This window comes from Hetaerina americana, unplaced genomic scaffold (genome assembly GCF_022747635.1).
Source record: "Hetaerina americana unplaced genomic scaffold, ioHetAmer1.1.p SCAF_10, whole genome shotgun sequence".
Lineage (NCBI taxonomy): Eukaryota > Metazoa > Arthropoda > Insecta > Odonata > Calopterygidae > Hetaerina > Hetaerina americana.
In genome coordinates, this window is record NW_027286070.1 from 52,954,120 (window position 1) to 52,968,812 (window position 14,693).

The 14,693-nt window shown below is 39.7% G+C and overlaps 1 protein-coding gene across 5 annotated transcripts in view; it reads left to right on the forward strand.

Moving 5' to 3' along the window:
* The window catches only part of brp (ELKS/RAB6-interacting/CAST family member bruchpilot), a 490,885-nt gene that overhangs the window by 299,232 nt on the left and 176,960 nt on the right, over positions 1-14,693 (forward strand). For all 5 annotated transcript variants that reach the window (XM_071598643.1, XM_071598644.1, XM_071598645.1 and 2 more), the window contains exon 2: positions 2,846-2,995. In XM_071598643.1, coding sequence (XP_071454744.1) covers positions 2,846-2,995 — 150 coding nt within the window. The remainder of the gene's footprint in view (positions 1-2,845; positions 2,996-14,693) is intronic.

Here is a 14,693-nt window from a genome sequence, read left to right on the forward strand (position 1 = left end):
TGAGCTTATTTCCCAGCTGAAATACTCGTATAATTGGTATTTTTCTCACTGTTCAACTCACTGCCTCGGCTCATCCTCACCACCACCGAATTTTTTATCCTTGCGTATAGCTGTTTAACAACAGCCTTGTGCTAAATTCAATCGCTCGCCGCAGTTTCAAGGGCTAACCCCGTTACATGCAGCTGATGGGGTACATCCTTATGTTTTACAACCCATACACAATAACTTTCAATCTAAAAATATCAGGCCGTCAAATCAATTTTGCCAACGTAACTATATAATGGATAGATGAGGAGTAGGGATGGTGTGGTATTTAAGGAACTGGCTTCCCACCCCGGGGGTCCGGGTTCGAATCTTGGTGGGGCCGAATTTTTCAGGGGTATCCCGATCCCCACTTGGGGTGCTAAGTGGAGAGAACTTTATGTGAGTACACTGTCCGTCGGATGGCAGGTTAAATTGTGAACCCCTTGGCGCTTTTCGTTAAGAGTATGCTAATGCCAAAGCCGGTTTTCTCTCCACCCTTCCTCCATTCCCTGAACCCCTAGCGAAACACCCACCTATTCCTTCTGGCGCAAATGACCTCTCCTGTTGGTCACCTACCCTAATAACCACTACTGCGAATAATGATTTGGAGGGAGGGGTTAGTTTTTGTTATTAGGTTCTATATTATGTATTATCTCCTCGTTTTCTCTTTAGTTTCATGTATTCTCTCAGCAAAGTAATCTGGGGAAATATGTCCAGAGAATTTATAATACCTTAATTATGAACACATGATGACACTTTTCCACTAGATTTTAATATATTTCACGACCGGTTTCGATGCACTCATGATCATCAGCTCTTGTTATGCTATAATTTCAACATATCACGCCTCAGACTACGAAGTTAGTTAAAATGCCTTGTTAGGTAGGCGACCAAGAGCATATATCCGTGTTTTAAAAAATATATTTGTTCATTTTCCTCAGGGATTTAGCTCATTGGCGTTTATTGATTTTCCCAAGTAAGTGAGTGAAGTAACTCTCTTTTTATTTTTTCATTTCCCTCCAGCCCATTATCTCCCTCCTCCTTTAGGGATTAATTTGCGATTCCGTATAATTGACTATCTGAAATATGTTAGCTGGGGTTTATTTAACCAATTACACTCCACCATATACCACTCAGTAATCAGGATGTTCGACCACTGACCGTAATGCCCCGATTTTGAATTCGGGTGCTGTCGTTTATACTCTGTAATCCACCGCAGGAGTGTGCGGCAGGGGTTGATTCCATACCAGGCATGCGACATCAAAAGGATCCAAATTTCTATCCTCAGATATGATTTCCGCTACCCGAGGACATTCATTATGTGAGACAAAAATATATTCTCACTATTGGCGAAGCTGTGTGATACAATAATTATTGTCATTATTCGTTTATTTCAAAGCAAATTATTTAGTATCGCACCTTTTTTATTATTTTAGCCAAAGTAGCGCGACTTTTTCTATTGATAAGAGATGTTTGAACAATTCTAACATTCCCTTGGCATTTATATTTTATGGAAAAAACTATATAGGGAAAATAGGGTATTCAGCTTATTACGAAGATTTCTAGCCGTGACTGTTTTCTAATAGGAGACGATGGTTGTCCTTGGACACTATTCTTTCTCACATCTCGTAGTAGTAGTAGTAGTAGTTTTGAGGGGAGGCGACCGACAGCTGAGGTCATTTGCTCCATAGGGGATGGATAGGAAAGGATGAAGGGTGGAGAGAAACCCGGCGTCGGCATTAGCCTACTCTTTACGAAAGGCGCCAAGGGGTCCGCGGCTTAACGTCCCATCCGACGGACGGCGTACTCACTCAAAGTGCCCTCCACAAAGCACCTCAAGCAGGGATCGAGATACCTCTGAAAAATATTCAACACCGCCGGGATTTGAACCCGGGCCCTCTGGGTGGGAAGCCAGTACGCTAGCCCCCGCACCATCTCGATCCCCTTCTCACATCTCTTTAAATATATATGTATATATATGTATGTATGTTTGTATGTGTATATATATATATATATATATATATATATATATATATATATATATATATATATAATATATATACATCAGCACTACTTTTTCTTCTGAGGAAGACGGAGCTAAATTCCGTCGAAATTATTAAGACATAACGTGCTAGTTTTCTTTTTATGTGTTCCTATATTGTTTGTTGCTGTTCAAGTTTTATATATATATATTTTCTCATAATTAATTTACCTTTGGGTTCCAAGCCCAGTGAAATATGCAGCGGTAGTATGGAATAAAACGACCTGAGACTGATTCGCATCCAACGTATTTACAGCGTTATCGCCGGCTGGTGATAAGTTTCGCATTTTTCACGAAGCATAACGCTTTTTGAGAAAGTATGAAATTCAGGACAACTCCTGGCTGTAATACATTATGATTCGTCAATTTTTTATGTCATTGTCCACATAAAAAACATAAATCGACACGCAGTACAAGCTACCTTTTGCAATTATCGTTAATAACATTGAATATGGTTCGACAGTTTCACTAACGTTAACGAAATTTTACTTGACATTATAGTGCAATGCAAAATTGACTTTAGGGAACAATTCACAACCGCGCAGCTTGGTAAACTGAGAGACTCACGTGTATGTTGATGGATATTAGAGACTGAGTTCAAATATTGGACACACCAAAGTATTTTTTTCCTAAACTTGATTAGGTAGCATTCAACCTGACTCTATAGTCCTTCGATGAAATTTAGCTACCTTGCAGAAGTCTCTGTTTCTTCCTTCAACAGCCCTTTGTACCTTTGAGATTGTGAATTAATTTCCGCTCTTTGTTCTCTTATTTCCACAGAAACAAGCAATGCTAGTCCGTCAGCTGGAGGAGGAGCTCCGGATGAGGATGAGAAACCCGAGTATGGAGATGCAACAACAGATGGAGGCGCTCTTTGCGGAGAACGAGCACTTGACAAGGGAAATTGCAATTCTCAGGGAAACAATTAAGGTAAATACTTATTTGGCATTGTTTATTTTTACATCCTCATTGCATTTTCACTTCCCAGACGCAGGAAAAATCTGACCACCGATTGAATAAGGGATGTCATTTTATTCACGGTTTAACTCAAAGATTTCCCCATTCCATTTTGATTCTCACGGTAAAGGTAGTAGATTCACTATGTCTTAGACTAAATTAAAGCTTTTATGTGGAGCTTAGCTTCTTAAAGTCGATTTATGAGTTGATTTTTTATCAACAGCGTTGTGCAAGTCAGCATTTTCGGATAGAAAACGGAATTCGTGCATGATTGCTTGCATTTTCCTTCGCCATCTCTTCGACGGCGTTAACATAACAAGGAGAGAACTTTTAAGTAGCAACCAAATCATCCATCCAAATTTCTATTTATGTGTTTTCCAAACCTATTTTCTCGGTCTTTAACATAAATTTGTAGATGGTGCTCGTCAAGTTTGCTTCCAATGGGTTTTCCTTACCCTTCACTCATACCCAACGGCGTTAGCTTCAATCGCTCCACGCCGTACCCAAATGTTATCTCCTTTTTGCTAAACACGCCATCATAATTGCTGATAATCCGGTGGTGCGGTCTGCCATTGAGGTGTAGTATAATGAGGACAGAGCGAGTCGCAAGAGCCGTTGATGTGTTGCTCGTTTGTTCCAGAATAATCGATAGGGTCGCGCTCGGCTGCCCGCTGCACTGCTGCTTCATTTCCCACGGAAATGTGTAACAATGGGGTCAATAAATATTAATCCGCGGACACTAGAGTGCGCGGAAGCGTTTTGTTTCCGCAAAATGTCGCTCATGTTTGACTCTTTTTGTGCCTCTGGGAGTATTGGTTTTCTAATGTGGCTTCTGGGTAAATCGAAGCGATACGGGTAGCGGTTACAACGATTTTATAGCAAGAAAGGTATTCTCTCACAAATTCAGATCAATAAAACTTAATTGAAGTGAAGCGAGGGCAATGGTAAAAATGGACCAATGGGTCCATAATGGTGATGTAATTAGTATTCCCGCAGTACTACATATTCATCATTTTGTGGAATTTTGTTTGAATACCGGGCGACATCGCTTTCGTGATTGCAAAGACCAATTAGGTAAGGCCAAAAATGTAGTAATCCTCAATCCTGCATGTTTGCTGTATCTCGAGAATGAACATTTATTCCAGGCAATGTGTATTATCATATTTAATGATTTCATATTATTAAGTACAATTAAATTGAGTGTTTTCTGCAATAAGACAACATTTATTTAGTATTAAATGAAGCATTCACGTTTTAATTTGGGTATTATAAAAAGAAGTGATTGACCGTACTAAATATCGCATTTCCATCGTGCCACATTAACTTTTAATTGAAATAATTTCAGAGAAACATGGAAGTTAACCAAGACCTATTCCTTTTTGACCAGCTAAGTGCGCATTGTCAATATGAAGTATTCAAGATCTTAAGACGCATGTCTTCACACCTAATCCATGCATATTTACGTAAACTAAACAAATATTGAAACTTTTTAAAATTCACGCATTTTGATGTTAATTTAATTTTTAATAAATGCAAACAATCAACGCCATGAATTTTAATCTAAATATTGTCTGATTCTCGACCAGGGAAACAAGAATTCGCGTACAAATGTGGAAATTGAACGAGGTTTTGCAATGATGAGAACTGTTCTTACATCTCCCAGTCTGTCAGCCATGCAATCATATATCGCGCAATACCATTCTTTCGCTACGAGTTCCTGAATTGTTTTCAAGAACAGTTCGGAAAGATTTGCAGTCAGATGCTCCAGTGGGATTGCTCCGCTGCAAATTACCCATTAAAGTACAGTAAAGCGAGCACAATGTCACCATTATTCCAATGGAGTTAAAATACTTGCCGTTAAATGGACGCGATTCTATTTTCTAGAGTAGCCGTTTGGGACGAAACGTTCTCCGTGTGACTCTTGCTACCCCACGATATTGTGCATTTTAGGTTGAATATCTTTCTTCCACTATGGTTTCGTATCCGGTTTAAATTTCTTTCTCTGTAAAGACTAAACAGGGCTATTCTTTTGAAATCGTCGAAGAGAATGGAGATGTGCAGTTGAGGCGTTAGAGATAAAACGATATGAATTGAATTTGTCGAGTAAATGTTATCTTTTATTTGTTGTTCAGCTTCTTTCAAACATTCCATAAAAGTTCCTTTCCTTCATTTATTGCAAAGTGCATAACATGCTCACAAAATATCTCATACAGATTTCAAGGTAGCGTAGGTTATCGCAGGAAAGATTGTGAGCGTCCCCGAAAAAAAAACAAAATTTCTGGATTAAACGAGTGCAATTGGTTTCAGAACTCATTTATTTAGACGCCCATGTTCATTCTTCTGAAGCATGAATCATTCGTGAGAAAAATATTTTTGTTCGATATGAAACCGTTCCTTCGTGAAAGGTAAAAACATGCTATCAAAATATGTTTCAACCATCTCCAATGTGATGCGATTATCAACAACTCGGTTAGCGATGAGCATTGGCAAGCGTGGTCATCGATCCATCGCCTTTCAGCCAAACTTTTCCGGGCATATTTTCATCTGCTCCACTGTCAACCGCAGTTAGCCGTTTTGTTATCTGCGTTCTCCTCCTCCCTGTTATTTGAATCCCAGAGAAATTTATTTATTTTAGCATTCAATCATAGTGTAGATATATCGTTTTCGATTGAAACGAACGAAAATAATATTTTTAATGAAATCCGTTCGCTGATTTGAAATCCTTCAATTTCTTGTTAAATCGAATGAACGCTCAATGGAATCGATTTTTTTTACCTACCGCAATGACTTATCCACGAGTATGCTTGAATAACGACAGTCACTTTCTTATCTTACGTTAAACGTGTTGTTTTAGTAAAGGAAATCTAACAATATTGGTGCGAGAAAGGACACATATTTAACAATCGTCGCCTAGTGAAAGGTTTGCCGATAATCTAGCCAAGCGAATTCTTCCCTGACTATAACTCCGACTCGTATCGGTCCGGTGATGGGAACCTAATGATATTAGAGCGGAAAGCGACGAATAATTTGCATGTGTTGGATAGTTAAGGGGTAGTCAAAGATCTGGGAAGCCGACTCCTTTCCCCGACTATGTCTACGCCTGTGTCGAATTCAAAGCGTGTGGTGCCACAGGATGCCTAAAGCAGAGGCGGACCCCCAGGAGGGTCCTCACTTTTCCGCCTTCCCGTGCCATCACGTCGTCGCCAGCTCCCTCGAAACGAGTGCGACGAGTGGGCTTGAAATTTTCCGAATAGCTCGTCGTTTCGGTTTGGAGAGAGCGGGAGAGGGGGATACGACGAGGTGGGAAGTGCGCGCGAGATGAAGGAAAACAGGGCACGTCACGGGTTGGTGGTAGGGGAGAAGGGATGGGCGGTAGGGTGTGGGACGTGGGGTATGGGACAGTGTAGAGGCGGAGGCGAGAACAGGAGAGAGGGTGGATGGAATGTTGACGGATATACAGGCGTGTTTTGTCTTAGGGGAGGGGAGTAGGGTGAGGGAGAGATGAACGGGCGGAGGGAGGAGGACTCGATGTGGCAGAGAAGGACACACAGGTAAGTCGCTTGATTAGATAGCAAAGACGAGTATCGGATGGGGATATTTGTCGGGGTGAGATCAAAGCATCGCATTTCCCCCAGCGAAAGGATATGGCGGGATGAGGAGGAGTCGTTGGCACTGGATTTCCATAAAAGTCCCCTAAATATGCTAATAGATAACTTTTTCATCTCCGGAACATTAATTAACAATTTCACTCCCCTTATTCTGACGTTTTAATCCCTCTTCGCCAAGAATCTCGAGTCTTTAACCCTTAAGTTTATATCCTACAATGGGTTTGCGGAGACTGATGGCTAAAAATAAAATATTTAATTTAAACTGATGGCAGTCACGGATTACATCACGCCTCATTTGTCAAAGTTTTTCTTAATTATCTGCTCAGCTGTGTAGTACTAGAGGTAATATTTCCCCTTTGGATGACAGTCCATTTTGTTGACGGAAGGGAGTAAGGTTAATTTGGTGGGAAATTGTCACAAGAAAATGGTATTGGAGGTAGTTTGAAGAAGATATTTTCTTTATCCATGACGAGGGAGATTAGCTTTTACGAGAAATTCATTTCCTAAATGGGGGAAAGTCTTGAAAGAAACTTAATTTCGTCTTAATGGCTGCCTCATATGTTTTAACGATCGAGGAGGAGGGTGTACCGTCTCTCCCATTGCTTCGATGACTTGCAAGTCTTGAAGCCGGACGTGGAAAGACATGCCATTAGGGGTGCATTTTGATTACACTACCGCAGATGAAAGGAAATGTGAGCAAAACTTCGTGATAATTCAGGGGAGTTTGACTGATGAGGTAGAAGGTAGAGGTTTATTTACATCTATATGCTTCCCTGCAAGCCATCGCTAGGATATGTGATAGGGGTTATTGATCACCAGGAATGAAATTCCAAAAATTAAGAATATTAATTAAAAATAATAACGAAAATTTTTATTGAAAATATTAATTTTTATTTGCGATACATGTTTTAAATTGCAAATGATGTCGATCATGATAACTACATGTACTTGCAATAAGGTATCTAAGTCTAAGTATACTTCTTAACGCATACGATAGGAGCTGTTAGTAACAAGAATTACAATAACTAAGACGAAATGAGATAATTGCAACATAATAGGCTACTAAGAATGAAAAAAGTGAAGTACATCTTTCCTCATTTCGTGGTTGCTTATAGTTATTCTGATCCCTAATCGTTCGTGGGAAAAATGACATTGAATATGTCGGTTCTGCACTAAATCTCTCCATTCTTACTGCCATGATCTCTCTCACCGTAGTATTTTGTAGCGCATGATACATTTTTGATATAATTAATTAATAGATCTGGTTCCAAATTACGCGAGAGATTTAATTTTTAATTTAACCTTCGCTCCGGGAGCGATTACCAACTTGATTCCTCTAATAATCTACATTCGCTATTGAATTTATCATAACAACGTTGTACAAACCTTGTGGCTTTGCGCTTCACGTGATCTAATAGGGAAATTAATCTAACTTCACAATAACCCCGTATTTACCTACCTGCAGTTTATTCTAAAGGAGGCATTACTAGCAAAATATAGCATTCCTGGTAGGGTATGAGGGCGTTATATTCTTTCCGTTGAAGCCTCACCCAAAGCCCCGGGTCGATGCTAAGTGGCTTATGCCCGATATTCCTGTCTGTGCCTAGTTTTCACGAAGACAGGTGACAGGCGATCTTTATCTGCAGGTGACATTACCATCCGTCGGTCGAGACTGCCAAATAATCGATCCTGCGGCCGCTTATTTGAGCGTTCACTGGTGCTGAGTTTGTGCCGCTCCATCTTGCGGTTGCTTACGAACCATCATCTATGCTTCCCGGCGTTATCTGGAATTTGGAAGTTTCTCTGCCAAGTATTACCCGCAGAAAGCTCAACTTGTAAATTTAAAATGACTGAGGAGATTTTTTAAATTCCTTAGGATAATCCTGAATAATTAATTCCAAAACCTGCGATCAGAATAAAATTCATACTGCATAAGAGTAAAATTGGTTACGTTTCTATAGCAATTCTTATCTTGTTGCAAATACGTGATTAGCTTTATATGTGGCGAATGATTCTTTGCCAATGACTTAATTTGCATGGTCATTTAAATTCTTAACAGATCAGTCGAAGAATATCATAAATTGGATTTATTCATTCTCGATTAATGCACACTATTATTTGAATCCAGACCTCATCTCACCAGAGTTGTGCGGCGCCAGTGAAAAAATATTCTTATCCAGATTTTTTTTGCATAATATTTGTAGAAATCAGTTGGAATTTTTATACAACTTTTAGAAGAGTATTTTAAGCAATGAATAAATAAACTTAGTATTTTTTCCCACAAAAAAACTTTATCATAATACTACCGATTCCGACGCATAGACGACATCATCAGGTATCTGGATTCGAATCTTTTGATTTATGTATACATTCGATATTCTTTCATTATTAAGTTTCGATTAGCAATGAATTGATTTAGTTCCAATTATGGGTGGATCGAACTCTTCTTAGGCTACCATATCATTACGATAATTCCGTTCATTATTTGAAAAGAGATCTTTTTTCTGGAGAACATATTTGCAGCAGGCACTACGCGCTATGCATTTAATTTCTGACCGAATATCATATTTTTGCGACTCTCTGCAGCTTAGATAAGCGTATGAAACTGATATCTCCGTTTCACAAAAAGAACTCCGGATTTCAAAACGGCTTGCGGTTATCGAATCGCTCATCTTCAAACATTTATGCTTCATGGAAAGACATGGAAGTCTCCTAAAGGTATTAATGGAAGAAAAGATGGATGGGAGGAATTACTGTGGGAGGCCACTAATGGAATACTTCAAACGGAGAATGGGAGATGTAAATGTCAGAAGCTCTTTGAAAATGAAGGGGAGCCTACCTTGGAAGTGAGCAGAGCTTGAGAGCCTGCAGTTGACCATTCTTCGATAAGTGATGATGATGACGACGCTCTATCCATAACCCTTTAACCTACGCTCCCCAAACAAAAGAATTTAGCTCGCCAAGACGCTTCCTTAATGCAGGGTTCAGATCGGAGGGCTTTCTCGCGGAGTTCTGAGGAAGGGAGAAGGAGAGAGGTGAAGGAAGGGCTCAGGGTTTTGACCGCAATCGCAGGGGTCTTCATCATCGCAGTCCTCTCCCTGACACTCGAAGGCACTCAAAACCCTTCCATTTCCATCCTCTCCCTCTTCCGCCACGTCCTCCTCCTCTCCCTCCCCCATCGGCGACCCTCCCTCTTGACACACTCCACCCTTTTTCAGCCCTCCCCATGCCTCCTCCCTTAAAACGCCCCACGTTTCTCTGTCAACAACAAATGGTCCCTCTCATTTTGAATGGAATTAAGCGAGAAGTCTCTTTCCGTCTCTCTCTCTCTCTCCCCTCTCCATCCACAGTCTCTCCGTTCCCTTCCCCAACCCACCATCGAAGGAGATAAAACGTTCAGCGGTGAATATGTGTGTGCGTTACACAGAGACGGGGGGCGGGGCGTGTGGATTGAGTCGAGGAGGGGAGTGAGTTCACGGAGGGTAAACAAGAGCACGAGTAAATTGAACGGAGGGAATAGGGATAGTGAGAGCGGGAAGTGTGAAGGGAGTTGGGTGGGGGAGGGGACCATGAGAAGGCGGGGCAAAACGGGGGACTGGTGACGGTAGGGAGTAGGCGTGAAGGGGAATGGGAGGGAAGGTTGATGATGGGTAAACTGGGAACGCCGGCACCGTTGCCATTCCAGGGCTCCGGGCGCTATATTTGGCACCTTTTACTTTCGCCCTGCTCCTTTTTGCCCCTCATACGTTCCTCTGCGGAACTGTTTAAGCTCATTTTGAAATCAATCGAAGCAGTGGATAAACCTGTAATCGACAGGTGACGGATAAACACCTGTTTTGCTCCGTCTGTCCTATTCTGTTATACGTCTCCAATTACATGGTTCCCTGCAAAACATCACAACTAGGATGTGTGGTAAGGGATGATTTCTCTAATTCGTCTTATAGTGTTAATCTAGATGATCATGACCTTTTTTTTACACTTGGATCTAACTTTTCCACGACGATCAGCCTTTTTATGAAATTAATTTATTTAGTTTATCCTGCTATTTGAACATTTTTTTAAGCTCAAACTTTTGTTCCCTACATATCCAGAGACACTTTACCCATGTAGGGAAATAGAATTTTAGAAATAAAATAGAATTTTTATGGAACATAAATTTAAATCTTTGTCCCCATTTACTAAGGAAAGATCTTCCAGGCGCTGGAGTATTATTTATAGGGGAATGTTCGCTCCACCCTTTCTGATATTATTTCACGCTGCCTTAGAAAATTATCTCTCCTTAGAAAGAGTTTTTATGTGAATCTCACACAGACATGTTTTTCTCTGCAAAACCGCGTTAATTTATTTATGAGGTTTCCCATTTTTCCCACAGACAATTTTTAACCCTTTTTAACCAATTAAGAGCCAATCGATTGCACGTAAGGCGATCGATTGGCTCTCATTCTTGTGCTATGTTTGTGATTACTCTTTAATCGCTGGCCTCGAATATATGATAACATTGGATTATAAATCTTAACGCTAAGGGAAAAACTGTAATTTAAATTGTTTTAAGTTGATCTTTAGAATAAAAGAGACAATATTGAATCAATATAGAATTAAAATGGCTTGTCTCTGAAATTTAGTTGCTGCAATACTTTCGACAGATAATCTTTTTTTATATAGAAATTGGAAAGGGATTTGTCTGATCTGTCTAGTAAAGAATAAATAAATTCTTAATCGTGCAATAAAACGTAATGGAATATAAAAACCCCGAGATGTCGTTCTGTTCGTCGTTGGAAAAATTAATGTTGCTGGAGATTATATCTGAGTAATAGTGGAAGGGTACGTATAATATTCGACGTGGAACAACACAGGCCCTGTGGAAGAATCATCATTATGCTATTACTATAAATCTGTTTTCCACCAGTCGCATTTATTCCAACGTTTGGCAAGCTAAACCTCACCGTTCTACATTTATGAACATCAATCGACTTTATTTTATGACTAATCTTGGGGACAGCAAATTGAGGCCGTAAAAAAGTTAGGCTTCAGTGATTATTCGAGTCTTTTCCTCGTGGAATCAAAATTTGACAATGTAAACAATTTTGCCGTGGCGCAAAAAGTAAACTCTTCTCTGAGGTAAACTATCATTAGCCTACTTTTTGAGTTTCTGATTGGCATAACTGCTTCTGAAATCAATGAATTTGTGGGTCTGCATTGGTGTAGCAAAATAGTATTGATAGTAATGCGCATTAAAAGCAGCGATTTGATGAATATTTCACACACAGATAATATGAGATGAACAAGATTTTTCCCAAGTTATCTGTTCTGCTTTGGTGTTTCTTCCTGGTGTTTTTCAATTCATTTTCTTACAAATTCGAATTTGCTTAGTCATTCGTACATTTTTCCCATAACTATGTTTTTGGTTGTATGTTTATCTTTCATCTTCTCTCCCTTGTCATTCCTATCCATCCTCATCGTATTAACCCATTTAGGTGTTTAACCTCTCCAGTTCCATACCTACTTTTCCTCTTTCTGTTTCAGTATTCCAAAGCAAGCTCGGCTGGGTTTGATGGCGGTGTTTTTTACCGTTGCTATGCCGTTACTCTACAAAGAAACTTAATTTTACACATACGTCGGTCTCATAGCAAACTAGACGAGTTTTATGAAGCCTGAACTCTTTATGAAATGAAAAGATAGTATAGAATTCAAATTATACTGAATCCAATTTCTTGGTAGCCACGAGCAAAACAAGTTGGTAATGAAGCTGGGAAGTCCGGTGGGCGTATGCTTAATTTTCTAGAATCCGCAGATTTTAGCGTGTTTTCCCGTTTGTTTTATCGTTTACGTGGTGGAATCATAGGTTAAAAGATCCTACCTAACTTTAACTAGCAATAAACATTTCACCCTTTACCCTTTACGTAAGTTTCGAGCCAACCTCATGCTGAAGTTCTGAGAACTACGGCGTAGGGTTTTATAATTATTTTTGGGTTATTGAAAATCCAACTTCTCTCACGCAGAATATGGTCTAGGTCTATTTTGACCCCTTCCGGGGGTCCTTTATATCGTTTTCAGCCGTCCCCTTCTTTGATTGGGAGGGAGGTAGAGGTAACGTTCTTTAATCCCCCGGGAACGCGTGAGCTGGAAGGGATGCGGAGATCGCACCCTGGAGAGCGCTAGGTCTCACTTTGCCTCTGAACAAAGCGAGTGTGAAATCGGAGGGGATGTGTAATGTAATGGCCACAGATGTGGCGGGGTAAAATAATTTGAAACGTACGGACGAAATAACAATCCTTTCAAGCATATCCCCGCGCTAAGCTTTTGATGAAATGAGGCCTACTGTGCCTTCGGGTTGCGTTTTAGTGGTGATAGATGTGATGGAGGGGTAGTTGCTTGAGTATTTAAAGGGAATTGAAGGAGAAAAAATTTACCAAATGAATTTCAAAAGGGGTGCATATACGGGTTTAGACCTGGTCTCTTCCTTGCCTAGGCGAACTTCTTTTTCACGTGTTTGGTGCAGTTTTTGCGTAAAAATACGTTTTGGCAGGTATCCAAAAACTACAAGTGGTTTTTTTTTACAAATAAATCTGTTGTATCCAAAAAATTTCCTGTACATTTTTGTATTCTTAAACTCTGTAAAATCCTATCCTACTTTATGCTGCGTAAATAGCCTAATCCACTCCCTTTTCTTATCTTCTTACGCAACGAAGTTCCATGTATAGCACCCATTAACAAATCATATCTTCTCAATATATCAACCATCTACTCTGCCTGCTCCGAATTATCTCTTCCTGATTTATAGTATCTCTTTCCCTACCAAGACTAACACGCCTCAGTATGTTTACCTGTCTATTTTAATTACTATTCTTATCCCCTCAACAGCCAAGTCTCAAAAAAGATTTCATCCGTCTTCCCTCCAAGACCAAATTTTTTAAGCGCTTAAACTGTGGCTTTTATATTAAAAATGCCACTGATGCATTAGATGTCTTCACTCCTCGTCCTGCTCATTAGTTTCTTTCTTTCAATAAAAATTTCTTTGCTTTAAGTTAATTTTTCTCTTAATACCTTTTCTAGTTTTGTAACCACGCTCTCAGAGAACAATTCATTTCTGGGTGGTCTTTACTTGCCGTTCTCCCTCATACCTACTTGATAAGCGCCACGGGATGTCCGAAGTTGTTTAAGTAGTGAGCGGACTGATTCCTTAGCAAAATTTTTCTGTTTTACTCTTGTATGAACTTTTCAGGCAGTGACGAGTGTTCCGTCGCTTGGTGAAGGGTGAAATTATCGCTCGGAGCGTATTTTTGAAAGTGGGAAAATTCTGCACTCAGGGTTTTTGTCATCTCTTCCAACCACTTGTCCGTGAGCTGCTTTACTTAGCACGTATTCTGGCCAACTGCGAGTGTCTTGATTGTTAAACCCCTCCAATCTCAAAGTGATAATGTGATAAAATTAAGTTTATCGCATACCTTATTCAGGTCAAGGTCTAACACGTCCAGGTGATAATATTTTGCCTTCCGAATGCGGATTATCTGCTTAGTCGTTGAGGGTATTTTTTTAAAGTAAGGGAGGATTTAGATTTAAATAAAATCTCGGAAAATATCCTTCTCTACCAGATGGTACAGTAACACAATAAATTTTCTGAAACGCTATACATTTTCATTCACTACAAAATGAATGGTCTCCTTCAGAGTGGTTGATTAGTTTATCTTAGTGTGATGCTATCAAGTCACTCTCGTTCATCAGATTTTCAGAGAAAATCGATGACAATTTGACATTTTTTAACTTGATAGTAGATGCATTTTAAACCCTGGTAACCGTCGATGCATCATTTTCTTGATTGTGGTCATTTTTTAAAATGCGTCATTCGTGGCTGGTAAGTTTCATAGACAAAATAGTTCAAATTTGTCATGTAATACTTAAAGTTTTTCCATCCTAACCGATGCAAGCTATAATCAATACTTGCAGAATAACTAGTTCCTGTAATTACCAAATTATTCCAATTGTACGTGTAGGAATTTGAATCTTGTAGCTAGTGTTTAGTGCTTCAAATTTCACGCATTAAATATGCATAACTCAGTTTTAAA